A 15,899-nucleotide genomic window follows, 5' to 3' on the forward strand; every position below is an offset into this window, starting at 1 on the left:
CACAGGAGCTTAAGATATCTATTCTATGATTAGTAGGGTTGTAAACAAGTATTTTGCAATATTATCACCTCTCTTCCAATGTCACTTTCAGTATGTATTTATAGCAATCTATATCTAATAATCAAGTACAATCCGCAAAGCAGAACAAGCACGGCCGCTGACACCTCATGGGACAAAAATCGTAGCTGTCCAGTCATAGGAGTCTGAATGCTGGAAAGCAAAGATTTCCTGAAAATGAGACATGGCTGCGTGGAAATATGGCTGCGTGCTGTGATCCTAAACATGTTTACCCAGACATTTGTTCCGTTGTGTCAGTGATGAAGTTAGGTCATTTTAGACTCTGGACTCTGTCCTTAATGCTCTTGCTTCTCTGAAGGATGTATCACTTCAAAATGTGGAACGCGAGCTCTGATATGCTAGGAGACCCTCCTGCTCATTTTGTAGTTTCTGTCATAAACTCTAGCAGTCATTGGCACGACTGCATTGCATCCAACAGGAATTTATCCTGTAAGTGTGCTTGAGGACTGCTCCTAAGTGTGACCTGCTTATTCAGTGGCTCTTGCCATGTACTCATTGAACTCACGGTGGGGATTATTCTTGAATTTCTGGCTCAAATTTCAACACAGACCACTGTTTACCCAACAGTCCTGGTGCTTCTAGCTTAGCAAACAGAGCTAGGGCAATATTGTGGCCAGGACATACAGCAATGTCATATAATCTTCCTTCCCAGAAGGTCTCATTGAACTGAAAACTAAGCTTGTTCTTTCACATAAAAGTGATTAAATTTCTCTTATCTTCCCCCCTCCCTCCTCTTGAAGGTACATATTGATCCCTACTCTGACCCTAGCATATATTTAAAGGAACATCCTACTCATCTTGCTGTGACCAGGTACGTTGGCTGTTATCTTCCCAAGCTCAGACGAAAACGCAAGACTGTGATAGTATTGCTAAATTAAGGCCTGTATGCAAAACGCCAATTGGATGTCAGTTTAACGACTCTGTAGAAAGGAAGCCCTCTTCTTTCTGCCCCTTATCAAATGGGGGATTCGCTTCAAAAACACAGTATGGCTGACTTAGAACTTAAATCTAGACCTTAATCTCTTCCGAAATTAGCATTTGGGGGTGGTCACATGTACACTTTTGAAATTGGAGACCCAGAACTTTTTTGAGCAGCTAACACAACTGCTTTGGCAGAACAGATTAGGTATAACAAGGCAACCCTAATAAATAGTCTTTAAAGAAACATTTCCCTCTGATTGGAAACAAAATATGCCAGCTCTGGGGTAGTGTACATTTCTGCTGGATTTGAGGGCACACAAGTGAACTAGGAAGGCACTCAGCCATATGAACCCAAACTTTTCTGTGGTTGTCCCTGATACATCCCCAAACTACCCCCTTATTGGTCCCACAGTTATCAAGGGTGCAAAGGTTCTGAGATGGTGGCAGAACCTGACATCTTCAAGGATGGAGATCTATTTCTCAGAGGAGGAGGTTCAATGTCACCTATGGCCCCGGGGCACCTTCCAAGGAATATAACAAGGTGGGAAACTGGTTTAAGTTCCCCTTTTCCAGTGAACATAGAAAGGTGTTCTTGGGAAAGGTGGAGGTAGAGATCTCAAAAAGACACTTCTCAACAACCTCTGTAGACTTCAATCCCTGGGATTCCTAGGTAAAGCAGGTCACTTGGAATAAACTATATATATATGTTGTTGTTTAGTCGTGTCTGACTCTTCGTGACCCCATGGACCAGAGCACGCCAGGCACACCTGTCTTCCACTGCCTCCCGCAGTTTGGTCAAACTCATGCTGGTAGCTTCGAGAACACTGTCCAACCATCTCGTCCTCTGTCGTCCCCTTCTCCTTGTGCCCTCCATCTTTCCCAACATCAGGGTCTTTTCCAGGGAGTCTTCTCTTCTCAGGAGGTGGTCAAAGTATTGGAGCCTCAGCTTCAGGATCTGTCCTTCCAGTGAGCACTCAGGGCTGATTTCCTTCAGAATGGATGCGTTTGATCTTCTTGCAGTCCATGGGACTCTCAAGAGTCTCCTCCAGACCATAATTCAAAAGCATCAATTCTTCGGTGATCAGCCTTCTTTATGGTCCAGCTCTCACTTCCATACATCACTACTGGGAAAACCATAGCTTTGACTATACGGACCTTTGTCGGGAAGGTGATCTCTCTGCTTTTTAAGATGCTGTCTAGTTTTGTCATCGCTTTCCTCCCAAGTAGCAGGCGTCTTTTAATTTCATGACTGCTGTCACCATCTGCAGTGATCATGGAGCCCAAGAAAGCAAATATAGTTTATACCAATTGACCTGCTTTACCTAGGAATCCATTGTAGATGGATAATAGATATGGAGATATATCTATTAAAATATCAAGAATATATAATCATTTCAACGTGGTAAAAGTTTGAGAGAACCAGTATGGAGTTCAAATTGTGAGCATTTCATTTGCTGCCATTAGATTCATTCAGAAATAAGTTGAGCTATTTCCCCCAAAATAGATAAAAGCATTTTATTTCCAAGTCGATTGAATTTGAAATTAAACTCGCTCCAAGAAGCCCTGGTCCTCTCCCCATCCTTCTCACTTATTGAACAGGTGTGTCAGGAGTGGCAAGCTATGGCAAGTGGAGCAAGGAAGACTGGCATCTCTCTCCTGCCCTTTCTGGCAGAATTGAGCAGGTCATTGGGTGTGGGAGATGGGGGGCACACCTCAGTAGCCAGTAAAACATTGGGGGAAATGACCAAAGAAGTTGGTGAAGGAAAGGTAGCGACGGGAATATCAGTGCATACCTGACCCAAACTGTGAGAAGAAACAAATAATGTACTTAATTTGTGCATTGCAGAACACCTTTCATTTACAGGGCACTTAAGTTAAAGGCTTATCTTATTATCATCTTTTTTATTACTTTAGTCCAATCAATAAACTGCTGGCACGGCATTTTTCATCTCTAATATCTCCAGATTGATATCACCATTGTCGTCACAATGGCGTCAAAACATCTGCTAGCATTTATTATGGCAATTTCTACGACCAATCTCGTTTCCGTTTCACATGTCAGTTTGCCCTTAAAAGACTCAGCAGCCTCACACTTGCATTTTGTATATTTTCAGTGGAAACAATATTTGATAACAATATGCAAGATGCCACGTGGGAGCATAACAGGCACAATAAAATGGAAGCTTAGTTGGCTGATTTAATGGTCAGGTCCTCATCTGTGCTCTTACTAGAGGTTACCATGGTTCACTTGTGGTCATTTCCAACTGTATACTAGTTCATACGTTGCAGGCAAAGGCAACAAGCACAATAATAATAGAATTGCACCTTGCCGACAAAGGTCCATATAGTTAAAGCTATGGTTTTCCCAGTAGTGATGTATGGAAGTGAGAGCTGGACCATAAAGAAGGCTGATTGCTGAAGAATTGATGCTTTTGAATTATGGTGCTGGAGGAGACTCTTGAGAGTCCCATGGACTGCAAGAAGATCAAACCTATACATTTTAAAGAAAATCAGCCCTGAGTGCTCACTGGAAGGACAGATCCTGAAGCTGAGACTCCAATACTTTGGCCACCTCATGAGAAGAGAAGACTCCCTGGAAAAGACCCTGATGTTGGGAAAGATGGAGGGCACAAGGAGAAGGGGATGACAGAGGACGAGATGGTTGGACAGTGTTTTCGAAGCTACCAGAATGAGTTTGACCAAACTGTGGGAGGCAGTGGAAGACAGGAGTGCCTGGCGTGCTCTGGTCCAGGGGGCCACGAAGAGTCAGACACAACTTAACGACTAAACAACAACAAGGAACCCTGAGGAGTCCAACCTTCTGCAGTGCAGGAATATGAAGCCGATTGAACCTGCAACCTTGACATTCACAGCACCATGCTCTTACCAACTGAGCTATCCAGATTCGTAAACCACTTCACAGCCAGAAGCCACTTAAACTGCATACAGTAATATTGTGTATTAATGAAACTAATGTGTAGATTTAATTTGTGCTTTAGAAAAGTTTCGATGTGTTGCCCATAAATTATCTTCATAATTGTTAAAACAACTTTATAGGGTACAGCAATATCAGAAGAGCTTTTCCTAAGCTCAGATACCTCTTCAGTGCTGAAATACCAGTGGCCTTGACATACAAACATACATACATACATACATACATACATACGTGTGTGCGTGTGTGTGTGTGTGTGTGTGTGTATACACATACACACACACAGTGGTACCTTGGGTTAAGTACTTAATTCAATCCGGAGGTCCATTCTTAACCTGAAACTGTTCTTAACCTGAAGCACCACTTTAGCTAATGGGGCTTCCTGCTGCCGCTGCGCCGCCAGAGCACGATTTCTGTTCTCATCCTGAAGCAAAGTTCTTAACCCGAGGCAATATTTCTGGGTTAGTGGATTCTGTAACCTGAAGCGTATGTAACCTGAAGTGTATATAAACTGAGGCACCACTGTATATATTTAAGGTGAACAGAATATTCCTATATACTGTCTTTGAAATGACATTTTGGAGCCTTAGCCCACCAAGGCAAAAATGATTTTGGAGCACACTACAACTGATTAAGACAAGTCCTTCTTCCCCAAACCAGGTCTATCAATTCTCCGAACTGAAAATAAAACCCTGATTAATTTTAAAGGAACAGAAATCCCTTTCCCAATAATACAATAGGACCGATTATGTTCTAATTCACACTATTTCTGAATCTGAAAATAAATTACCTCAAGTTCTACAGGACACTAAATCTGAACGTCCTTCCTCCTTGAATCAAAGTGTCCCCTTTCTAACCAAATTTTGGGTGAAACCTTCAAGGCTGCTTCAAGCTCAAGCAAGGAAGTGCTACAACAACAGCATAGCCTACTCCCATGGTGAGAGCACCCGTCAAGTCGCAAAAGGGGGGGGCATTTTCCAAATTGGCATAGAAAGGGGAGGTTTCCGTCTCCTGAAGACATCAGAATGTCACTTCTTGAGAAAATGCATGCCTCAGCTGCTGGAGCGGGGATGCTGAGGATTCAAGACATCCTCCTCTGAATTATTTGACACAGTAGGTTCTCTGGGCTCTGCTGGTCTTGTCTCACTAGTATTTTCCTCTGTGGAAGAGAGTTCAGCTGGAGCCTCTTCAGGCATTCGTGATATCCGGCGATGAACAACTGTTGAAACACACAATATAATACAGCAGATAAAAGTAGTGTTATAGATTAGCACGCCCACCATCACTCAGGTGATGCAACTATTGGGTTGCGGCGCTCATCTCACTTTCAGGTCGAGGGAGCCAGCGTTTGTCCACAAACAGCTTTCCGGGTCATGCGGCCAGCAGGACGAAACAGCTTCTGGCGCAACAGGACACCGTGATGGAAACCAGAGTGCACACAAAACCATTTACCTTCCCGCTGCAATGGTACCTGTTTATCTACTTGCAGTGGTGTGCTTTTGAAGTGTTAGGTTGGCAGGAGCAGGGACAGAGCAATGGGAGCTCACCCCGTCATGAGAATTCAAACTGCCGACCTTCTGATCGGCAAGCCCAAGGGGCTCAGTGGTTTTGATCACCTCTCCAACAAGGAGGACTATGTACACAGCTCCAGATCCTGAAGACACCCTTTTATGAATATGGAACCTGATTCAGCAGGGAGATTCGCACACAGAACCCACATTCCATATGCAGATGACCTGGAAGAGCCCTAGCGTAGCATTCTTTTCTTAAATGGTACCTTGCATAGCAGAACTGTCGAATGTACTTTGCCCTTTTTAACTTCTGGATTCCTATTCAAACATTTCTTATGGTGACTCTTCTTTTGATTTAAATTTGATGGTCAATTCAGTTCCCGATATGATTTATCATTTGCTTAAAAGCACTTCTAAACCACTTAATCTTTCAAAAGTCTCTAAGCAGTGTTCAAAAACCTCTGTGTGGCATCATCATCATTTATTCAATTTCATACCCACCCTTCTCCAAAACATTCAAAGGCAGTTCACAGTCAGTGGAAATGACAATATTAATAGCAGTTCAAAACAAATACCAAATTCTCCAAATTCCCTTCCTTCACTAACATACTTTGTGTTATGTACTGAAGTTCTCACCCTGGGCCAGCAGGGGGATACTGTAGATAGTTATGCAAATAAGGGATCAAAAGTGACTCAGTGATTGGATAGTTTTAGAAAATTGTTACAGTTACGTTGTACTGGAGCTCTATATAAGCAGGCTGACTGAGCCCTTCAGTTCAGTTCTGTTCTGGCCTCTAAATAAACAAGAGCTGTTTGAAGAATCGCTGTGTCATCTGATATGTTCACTCACAACTTAACACTTCGCCTTCTTTGCCCATTAGAGTAATGAAAGCTTATACTAATGGCAAAATCTAGCAAATGCTAAGCACAATCCACTAAAAGCTATGGAACGGGAATTAAGTTGTTACTCCTGTTAAAATAAATGACTAAAGTGCACTTAACATGTAGGATTGTGGTTTAAGCGGTCTGCAAAAATGAGGTATACACTTTCAGTGTCTCCCAGATTTACTACTGTGGTCAAAACACCTATCAGAACACGGTTACATATTTCAGATCACTCATTTGCTGCCTAAACACTTTAACTCTAGTCTTATTAATTCTTGCTTATAGCTTTGCACACTCCCTTCTCACCTCTTTCGGGGACTGATGCTTCTTCACCTCTTATTGCAAAATAATTTTCCTTTCTGAGCTAATCTGGGATTTGCCATCCGCATTCCTATTGTAAAGGTAAAAGTAAAGGGACCCCTGACCATTAGGTCCAGTCACGGACAACTCTGGGGTTGTGGCGCTCATCTCGCTTTACTGGCCGAGGGAGCCAGCGTACATCCCTATTAATAAAGGTAAAGGATCCCTGACCATTAGGTCCAGTTGTGACCGACTCTGGGGTTGCGGTACTCATCTCGCTTTATTGGCCAAGGGAGCCGGCATACAGCTTCCGGGTCATGTGGCCAGCATGACTAAGCCGCTTCTGGCAAACCAGAGCAGCACACGAAAACGCTGTTTACCTTCCCGCAAGAGCGGTACCTATTTGTCTACTTGCACTTTGACGAGCTTTCGAACTGCTAGGTTGGCAGGAGCAGGGACCAAGCAATGGGAGCTCACCCCGTCGCGGGGATTCGAACCGCTGACCTTCTGATCAGCAAGTCCTAGGCTCTGTGGTTTAACCCACAGCGCCACGCGCGTCCCAATACATCCCTATTGTAGAAGTCATTAAACTCTGCACAGCAAGGTAAACGTTAAATTGCAGGTGAGGTTCCAAGTTCTTATGCTGAGCGTGCGTGTGGACTCAATGTCAATTTATGCTCTCTGCATGACATTTCAATACCATCCTTGAGTAAACCACATTGATCTGAATCGTAGATAACCTTAAGATTACACTATAAAATAATCAACTGAATCACAGTTCCATCAGGTGACAAACATGAATGTTGTAAAGAAAATTGTCTCTTCCTGTCTTGTTAATATTCTACCAACAATCCTTTTTTTAAAAAAAAAAAATCTAGATGAATGCTTTAGTTGAATACTGACTAGAAACAGGTTTAAACCAGCTTTATTTGGCTTTCTCACGCTCGGAGAGCAACTGAACCACAAGTAAAAAATAAAAAAAATAATAAAGGTTAAATACCGGTTGCAAAAGGGACGCGGGTGTCGCTGTGGGTCAAAACACAGAGCCTCGGAGTTGCCGATCAGAAGGTTGGCAGTTTGAATCCCCACAACGGTGAGCTCCCGTTGCTCGGTCCCTGCTCCTGCCAACGTAGCAGTTTGAAAGCACGTCAAAGTGCAAGTAGATAAATAGGTACCGCTCTGGCGGGAAGGTAAACAGCGTTTCCGTGCGCTGCTCTGGTTCGCCAGAAGCAGCTTAGTCATGCTGGCCACATGACCCAGAAGCTGTACACCGGCTCCCTCGGCCAATAATGCGAGATGAGCGCCGCAACCCCAGAGTCGGTCACGACCGGACCTAATGGTCAGGGGTCCCTTTACCTTTACCTTACTGGTTGCAAATAAGACTGCACAAAATCTTTACACCCACCCATACTGGCAACACCCGCTTCCCTTTCCAGGATTTGGGTGAGGGAACAGGAAGTGCTGTACAGTGGTGCCTCGCAAGACGAAAAGAATCCGTTCTGTGATTCTCTTCGTCTAGCGGTTTTTTTGTCTTGCGAAGCAAGCCCATTGACGGATTAGAGGATTAGCGCTATTAGCACTATTAGCGGCTATTAGCGGCTTTTAGCGGCTTATCAGCTTATCAGATCAGCTGATAAGCGGCTTAGCGGCTTAGGAAAAGGGGGGAGGAGAAAAAAACCCCGCAGGAACTCGCAAGGCATTTTCGTCTTGCAAAGCAAGCCCATAGGAGATTCGTTTTGCGAAGCACCTCCAAAACGGAAAACTCTTTCGTCTAGCGAGTTTTCCGTCTTGCGAGGCATTTGTCTTGCGGGGCACCACTGTATAAGGTAACTCCCCCCAAAAGCTAGCTGTGTCATGCTTGTATCAGTGAAAGGAGAAGAAATAATTGTCCTTCTCTCTCACCCCATCCCAATAGATGAAAGAGGGTTTATTTCTTTAATTCTTATAATAATTTTCTTTTATTCTTATATAAGAATAAAAGGAAATTATTATAAATTAGTTTGGAGATGGTATTTAATGCCAGTCAGACTAAATCAAATAAACAAGGAATATTTGGCGTTATGTTGACAGGGGATGCCAGGAAACCGGGAATTATGTTCACATGTGGTGGGGGTGCAAATAGGTCCAATTTTGGGGGGCAAAGGGTGTTTAAGGAGATAACAGAAATCACTGGGTTAAAGCTGACCAAAAGTCCAGAGGTAACATTATTATCAATTTACGATGGGGTGGAAGGTTCGTAGGCTATGGAGGACTTGCTCACAAATTTATTGACAGCTGCACAAATTATTATATAGCCAGGAAGTGGAAGGGGCAAACAGAATATAAAATGGAAAAATGATATAAAGAGGTGTGGGATATGGCTATTAAGGATAAATTAATATGTGCTATTAAAGTAATACAGGGAATATGCAGGAGAAATGATTTTGAGGAGATACAGAGGGCATTTGTGGAATTTGTACTGTTAAAATGGAAAGGGGTCAAACCATCGCAAGAGGAGTTGAAATTTTGGGAGACTGGATAGTTATATTGGAATGGTCTCATTGGTTGGGTCACATCTTTATTCTTATTTATGTATGATTGTTACTTTGTCAAAATAGAAGAAGAAGAAGAAGAAGAAGAAGAAGAAGAAGAAGAAGAAGAAGAAGAAGAAGAAGAAGAAAGTTGGTTGAATCCCTCACAATGTGGAAATGCAACAGAACTATCCACTCTCAGAGGCCGTTGCTCACTAATCAGCCATGTGGGCAAGTCCTTCAATCAGGAGACACTTTTAGGTCCATGACTCCTGCAGAGACACCACTGGGCAGTCTCTTTTGAAGGGAGAAGTGGTTCTGTACTTTTGAGGAGTAAGGTCAGTTCTTACACAGTATATAATCATGGGAAACAAAATGAAACAACAAACCCTGTGCCTCAGCTTAGAAAACACAGATGTAGAACCTCAGCATTGCTCATATTCCTTTTATTACTCCACGAGAAGTTCCACAATTACTTGTCTGGAATTTATATAAGCAATATATTGAAAAAGGGAGGTCTCTAGTTACCGGAAGGGACGTGGGTGGCGCTGTGGGTTAAACCACAGAGCCTAGAACTTGCTGATCAGAAAGTCGGCAGTTCGAATCCCCGTGACAGGGTGAGCTCCTGTTGCTCGGTCCCTGCTCCTGCCAACCTAGCAGTTCAAAAGCACATCAAGTAGATAAATAGGTACCGCTCCAGTGGGAAGGTAAACGGCGTTTCCGTGCGCTGCTCTGGTTCGCCAGAAGCGGCTTAGTCATGCTGGCCACATGACCCAGAAGCTGTACACCGGCTCCCTCGGCCAATAAAGTGAGATGAGCGCCGCAACCCCAGAGTCGGCCACGACTGGACCTAGTGGTCAGGGGTCCCTTTACCTTTACCTAGTTACTGGTGGTATCGGGCTAGGCTATACAGTCATACCTCGGGTTGAAGTAGCTTCAGAATGAGTATTTTTGGGTTGCGTGCTGCAGCGACCTGGAAGTAATGAAGCGCATTACTTCCTGGTTTCGCCGCTCATGCATGCACATACGGTCAAAATGACGTCATGTGCATGTGCGGAAGCGGCAAATCGCGACCTGTGCACACGCAGCCACAGGTTGCGTTCGCTTCTGGATGTGAACAGGGCTCCGGAATGGATCCCATTCGTATCTAGAGGTACCACTGTACGTGGTCCCTTTTTAAAGAGTTGCTGGTTCACAAGGTGTGAACCAAATGAAATAAATCAAATAAATAAATCAAAATGTGGCTCAAAATGAAATAAATAAAAATAAAATATGAATAAAATCAGAACTGTGCAAGGCTACATTTTCATTCCATGCTTTTATTATTTAAGCTGGCATCCGATCTCAATTCTTTCCCCTCTGTAGTGAAAAAGTAAACTAGGCTTTTCGACCTGTTTGCCTTCAGTAGTCTTTAAAAATCTAGTTTGATTCCTTTTTCTATCGAGGAAAACAAATGGGACAGAGCAACAGCTTATGTAATCAAACACATGGAATATTCTATTTAAAAAAGCCTTGTACACCTGTGATTTTATTATTATTATTTTGTTCTTCAGCTCTATGGCTGCTGCTAGATACTTACCCAACAGAGCCCGGAAACACTGTATGACAAATACAACCAATGCAGAGACAAACAAGGAGCCCAGGAAGTAAATCTGCAAGGAATTCAGAACCTTGTATTAGCCAGAGCACAAAATGCCAGGCATTTACTCAAAGAACAGTGGAGTTGTACGCACCAGACTAGAATGCAAAGTTGTCTTCCAGAAAACACGCAGGTGGAAATAAAGCAAAGCTAAAGTGCATGGACTGATTGATTCTTGGTTGCTATAGCTCCAACACCTACAGACAACAATAAGAAAGACATCAATGTCAAATAAAAAATATGCCTAGGACCCTCGTACCTACGGGACCACCTCTCCTAGTATGTCCCACGGAGGACCTTACGGTCTTCAAACAAAAACATCCTGAAGGTCCCAGGCCACAGAGAGGTTAGGCTGGCCTCAACTAGAGCCAGGGCTTTTTCGGCTGTGGCTCCGATCTGGTGGAACGCTCTGCCACAAGAGACTAGGGCCCTGCGGGACATCTTTCCGCAGGGCCTGCAACACAGAGCTGTTCCACCAGGCCTTTGGCCAGGGCACAGCCTGACTCCCTCCTTTGGCAATCTTCACAGAACTCTAGCCCAATGGTTGCCATCAATTTGATTTGAATTAATTTTATAATGAAATGATTTTAGAATGTTGTATTATTTTATTGTTGTTAGCTGCCCTGAGCCCGGCTTCGGCTGGGGAGGGCAGGATATAAATAAAATTTTATTATTATTATTATTATTATTATTATTATTATTATTATTATGGCTCTCAGCAGCCTGTCGCAAGAGCAGACAAGGACTATGCAGATGAAGGAGTAAAGCTAGGCAGATAGAAGGCTTGAGTCTTAACTGGGGCCATCAGTGATAGGGCACAGACTTTCCTTCCACATCAAAGAGCCCATCATATGGTCTTCCACCACTACCTTATGACATGTTCTCATTTATTAGTTGAGTTACTGTGATTAAAATTATGACCAGCTGTTCAGCTAGCTTGAGGAAATGGGTGCAGCTCTGATGAGAGTTGAGGAATGTCAGGGAACTGCCATCAGAGGCACGGGAGAAGGAGAGGGTCTCTGATTCTGCAGGAGAAGGTCCAAGCGCTAGAGGGAGACTCAGCCAGGAAGAAGGGGAAGAGAATGAGTGTAACACCAGGGATCCAGGAGAGCAACGGGACAGGGAGGTGCAGGGGCTCCAGGACTCTTCGTTGGAAGTTAGCGAGGAGAGTCCAAGCACCCCGCTGCCCACGCCCACCCTGCGCAGGAGACTCCCGCACAGTGAGAGGCGGAGACGATTGGGCGTCAAACAACTCTTATGTTGGCAACGCTTTAAGAAACGCCCACAGACAGATTCTACGAGTGACTAAGGGCCGCCACGCTGAGATGGGCTGTGCAGTCCGGAGGGTTTAACCAGGCAATCCAATGCTCAAACGGGGCAGGATTACGCACGAGTAACTCCCAACCACTACAAGGAACAATCAAAAGGTTCTCAACCATCTAGAACTTAAAGATTGCAATCCTAAAGCTACTTCCTTTGATGTCAAATTCAGCTTCTTGGCACGAAATTTTGAGCAAGCATGCTGCCTAGGCTTGTGGGGAAGTTTTGGAGAGAGGTCTTCTTAGTCAGTGGTGGCTTCAGAGCCTCCTTCAGGCATTCTCACCTGGGTAATTACAGTCATGAGGTGGAAGAGAGTGGGACCGTGTCCACAGGCCCCAGAACTGTCATCCATGTGTTAGAAGGGAAACTCTGAAGAGCGAAGCCTTTTTCTGTGCATGTAGGTTCTCCTCGTGATTTAGAACATGGCGAAATCCATACCCTGAGTCAAAGGCCGGCAGGAGAAAGGAGATATGCACAGAGAATGTTTTTCCTCTTCAGGCCTTCTCAATGTGGAGGACTCCCTGGTCCTGAATGGGGTAACTGTGCCCCTGAAGGATCAGGTGCGCAGCCTGGGAGTCATTTTGGACTCACAGTTGTCCATGCAGGCGTAGGTCAATTCTGTGTCCAGGACAGCTGTCTACCAGCTCCATTTGGTATGCAGGCTGAGACCCCACCTGCCCGCAGACTGTCTCGCCAGAGTGGTGCATGCTTGGTTATCTCTCCCTTGGACTACTGCAATGTGCTCTATGTGGGGCTACCTTTGAAGGTGACCCGGAAACTGCAATTAATCCAGAATGCAGTAGCTAGACTGGTGACTGGGAGTGGCTGCCAGTCCTGAAAGACCTACATAGGCTCCCAGTATGTTTCCGAGCACAATTCAAAGTGTTGGTGCTGACCTTTAAAGCCCTAAATGGCCTCGGTTCAGTATACCTGAAGGAGCGTCTCCACCACCATCATTGTCCAGCTGAGGTCCAGCTCCGAGGGCCTTCTGGCGGTTCCCTCACTGTGAGAAGCGAGGTTACAGGGAACCAGGCAGAGAGCCTTCTCAGTAGTGGCACCCGCCCTGTGGAATGCCCTCTCAGCAGATGTCTAAGAAATAAACAACTATCTGACTTTTAGAAGACATCTGAAGGCAACCCTGTTTAGGGAAGTTTTTAATGTGTGAAGTTTTGTCGTGTTTTTAATATTCTGTTGGGAGCCCCCCAGATGGGCGGGATTTAAATAATAATAATAATAATAATAATAATAATAATAATAATAATAATAATAATAATAAGTTGTTGTTGTTGTTGTTGTTGTTGTTGTTGTTGTTGTTGTTGTTATGTGTAGATGTCAAGGAGGAAGGGCCAGCAGACACAGGAGAACACTTGAAGAGGCCTAGCATGCTTTTGGAAGAGTACTGTGGCCCAACAAGCCACCCTGTTTTGCTGTTCTTGGTGGCTTGTGATAACTTTTCCATTCCCCAAGACCAGGAATTCTCAAGCTTTCTACCTTCAGGAAAATATTTTCCCCAGGATTTGCTTGCCAGAGAAACTTCATGGAGCTCAGGGAACACTATCACTTCACAATGAGCATGGGCCCATTCTGAGGGTGCTCAGAGCTTCTCCTGCAACTTGCACGCTGCATGGAGAAAATAGTGGCAAGGCAGAGAGTTGTCTTCCAGGAAAGGATTTGCCATTACTGATCTTCTCTTTGAGGAACTCTTGGTATGCTTCTGACAGACCCCAGGGTCCCCTAGAATACATTTCGAAGACCACCATCTTAGGCATTTTAACGTTGTTGCCGATTTTATGGCACCTTGCTATTATTTCTGTTGGTTCACATTTTACACCATGCTAAATAAAAACCTGCTCTTAACGTTTTAAGGACGGCAATGATGGACAAGAACAGTCTCACCTTTCATAAAGCTCCTGGAGCACGTTTGCATTACTGGAGTTGACGGTCCTGTCAATTCCTAAATGATCTAAAATGTGATGAGGGATGGAATAGCCTTCTTCCAGGAGAACAGCCAAATTAAAGAACCCCTGCAACGTGCAAAACAAAGGCATTTCCAGTCAAACAATTAGTACTCCATGGCTCTGTGGCAAAAGGCATTGGGCGTTTGTGCTTTTAAAGGGGACAAGGAGCCAGAGAAGCTGGTGAAGAATTCACCAAGACAGATAATACAGCCCTGGAGCAAGAAGCTCCCTTGTCAATTCATAAATTACAACCTGCAAGAAAGCTCAACAGCTTTAGCCTCCCCCACCCCCCAAATTGGGGGCACTGGGTGTTTTTTTTGCACCCCGGCGCTGCATAGCGTGTTCTCCCTCATGGAGAGCACGGGTTGCGGTTGGGCTGACGAGACACCTCACTGTCGCTAGGCAAATGGTTGGCCATCCTTTAAGCAGGGGCGGGCTGTTACTGGGGAAATCTAGATGTTGCCATTTGTTGATTGACAGCCCTATTTGTTAAATACAATGCTCACAGCAAGGAACTTCCTCTTTTGGCTGCGTGCTTCGGATCACCCGCCCTCCCTTCCCTAATTTTAGGGTGTTTGCTTGACCTTGCTATTGCCTGTCATGGGGTCGTCTGCTTTGGGGCAGGGGCCTGGTAGGAATTTTGTCCATTTGGCTGATTAGTGTGTGCCATTTGGTTTTTGCCTACTGCGCAGCAATTCGTCACAACTTGTAAGGTTGCGGTTAGGCATTGGTCTTGGAATTGGTTGGTGGAGGGGTATGGATTTGGCTATGCCTGCCCCTCCAAAATGCTGCTGCTTCAAGGGTTTTCCGTTAAAGGAACCCAGGGGCTCCCCATGCTTTTGTCCGAAACCCCCTGGCAAGGGGCTAGGGCCATGCAAGCCCCTGGGAGCATTCTGGGGAGAGGTGAGGCATGGTTCCCAGTCCCGTCTCTCTCCCCAGGTGACTTACCCTTTCTGACTTCGCAGGCAGTGCAAATGTCAGAGCTGTCCCCGTGCGGGGTCAGTTAGTGCTACCAATGCCTAAGCAACCACTCACATTGCTGTAATTTGAATAAAGTTGTGGCCAAAATTATGCCAAAAACCTTAAACAAAAATTAAGTGTCAATTGTGTTTTTCTTTGGGGAGTGTCTTGGGGACTTCGACGCGCAAATGCTAAAGACGGCCCTGAACGTGACAGGGGTTTGTGGGGCACTGCAGATCTCAAGAGTCTTCAGAAAAGGCCTCAGGTTTTCTGATGATCAGCCCTTTCATTCCCCAACCAGCAAGAACCTACCTGTGCGTCTCCATACAAGGCAGCTTGTGCATACATCTGTACTGAGATATCCAAGTTTCTGGACTGATTCCGATATCCATAGTAGTAGAAATCTCCCACCTTCAGATAAGCTGTGGAAAGAAGCAGCTGCATTAAAGACTGCGCAGGTGATTCCCTCCTTCGCAGCTCAGGCTATGACAAATTCCAGTGGTCCTGATCAATGATCTTTTGCAATGATTTTTGATTGATTGCAAACAAGCCAGAAGGTGGTCATTTTGCGCCCAGAGATGGAAAGAAGATAAAGTCCCTACCAGGACAGAATGGCAAATTAAGTTGGTGGATTATGCCGAATTGGCAAAAATGACTGAAGGAATCAGAAATCAGGAAGGCCAGGATTTTAATAAGGATTGGGGAAAATTTGTAATTTAGCTTAAAAACCCATTGCAAACAGTTAAAATCATTAGTAGGATGGGAATAGCACACGTAGTTTAATTGTGAACTTTGGACACAATGGAGATGTAAAATATCTGGATTATCATAAAAGATGCCGGAGCAAATGATTAACAACAGGACCCACAAAGGGGAGGAGAGAAG

General features: G+C 44.6%; 1 protein-coding gene across 1 annotated transcript in view; it reads right to left on the bottom strand.

Moving 5' to 3' along the window:
* Positions 1-4,205: 4,205 nt before the first annotated feature.
* SEL1L3 (SEL1L family member 3) overlaps positions 4,206-15,899 on the bottom strand; it is a 49,452-nt gene continuing 37,758 nt past the window's right edge. The window contains exons 20-24 of the mRNA XM_081207517.1: positions 15,327-15,436; positions 13,993-14,120; positions 10,871-10,973; positions 10,717-10,789; positions 4,206-5,150 (exon numbers count right to left, since the gene is read on the bottom strand). Coding sequence (XP_081063643.1) covers positions 4,984-5,150; positions 10,717-10,789; positions 10,871-10,973; positions 13,993-14,120; positions 15,327-15,436 — 581 coding nt within the window. The 3' untranslated portion in view covers positions 4,206-4,983. The remainder of the gene's footprint in view (positions 5,151-10,716; positions 10,790-10,870; positions 10,974-13,992; positions 14,121-15,326; positions 15,437-15,899) is intronic.

This window comes from Podarcis bocagei (assembly GCF_964188305.1).
Source record: "Podarcis bocagei genome assembly, chromosome: 9".
Lineage (NCBI taxonomy): Eukaryota > Metazoa > Chordata > Lepidosauria > Squamata > Lacertidae > Podarcis > Podarcis bocagei.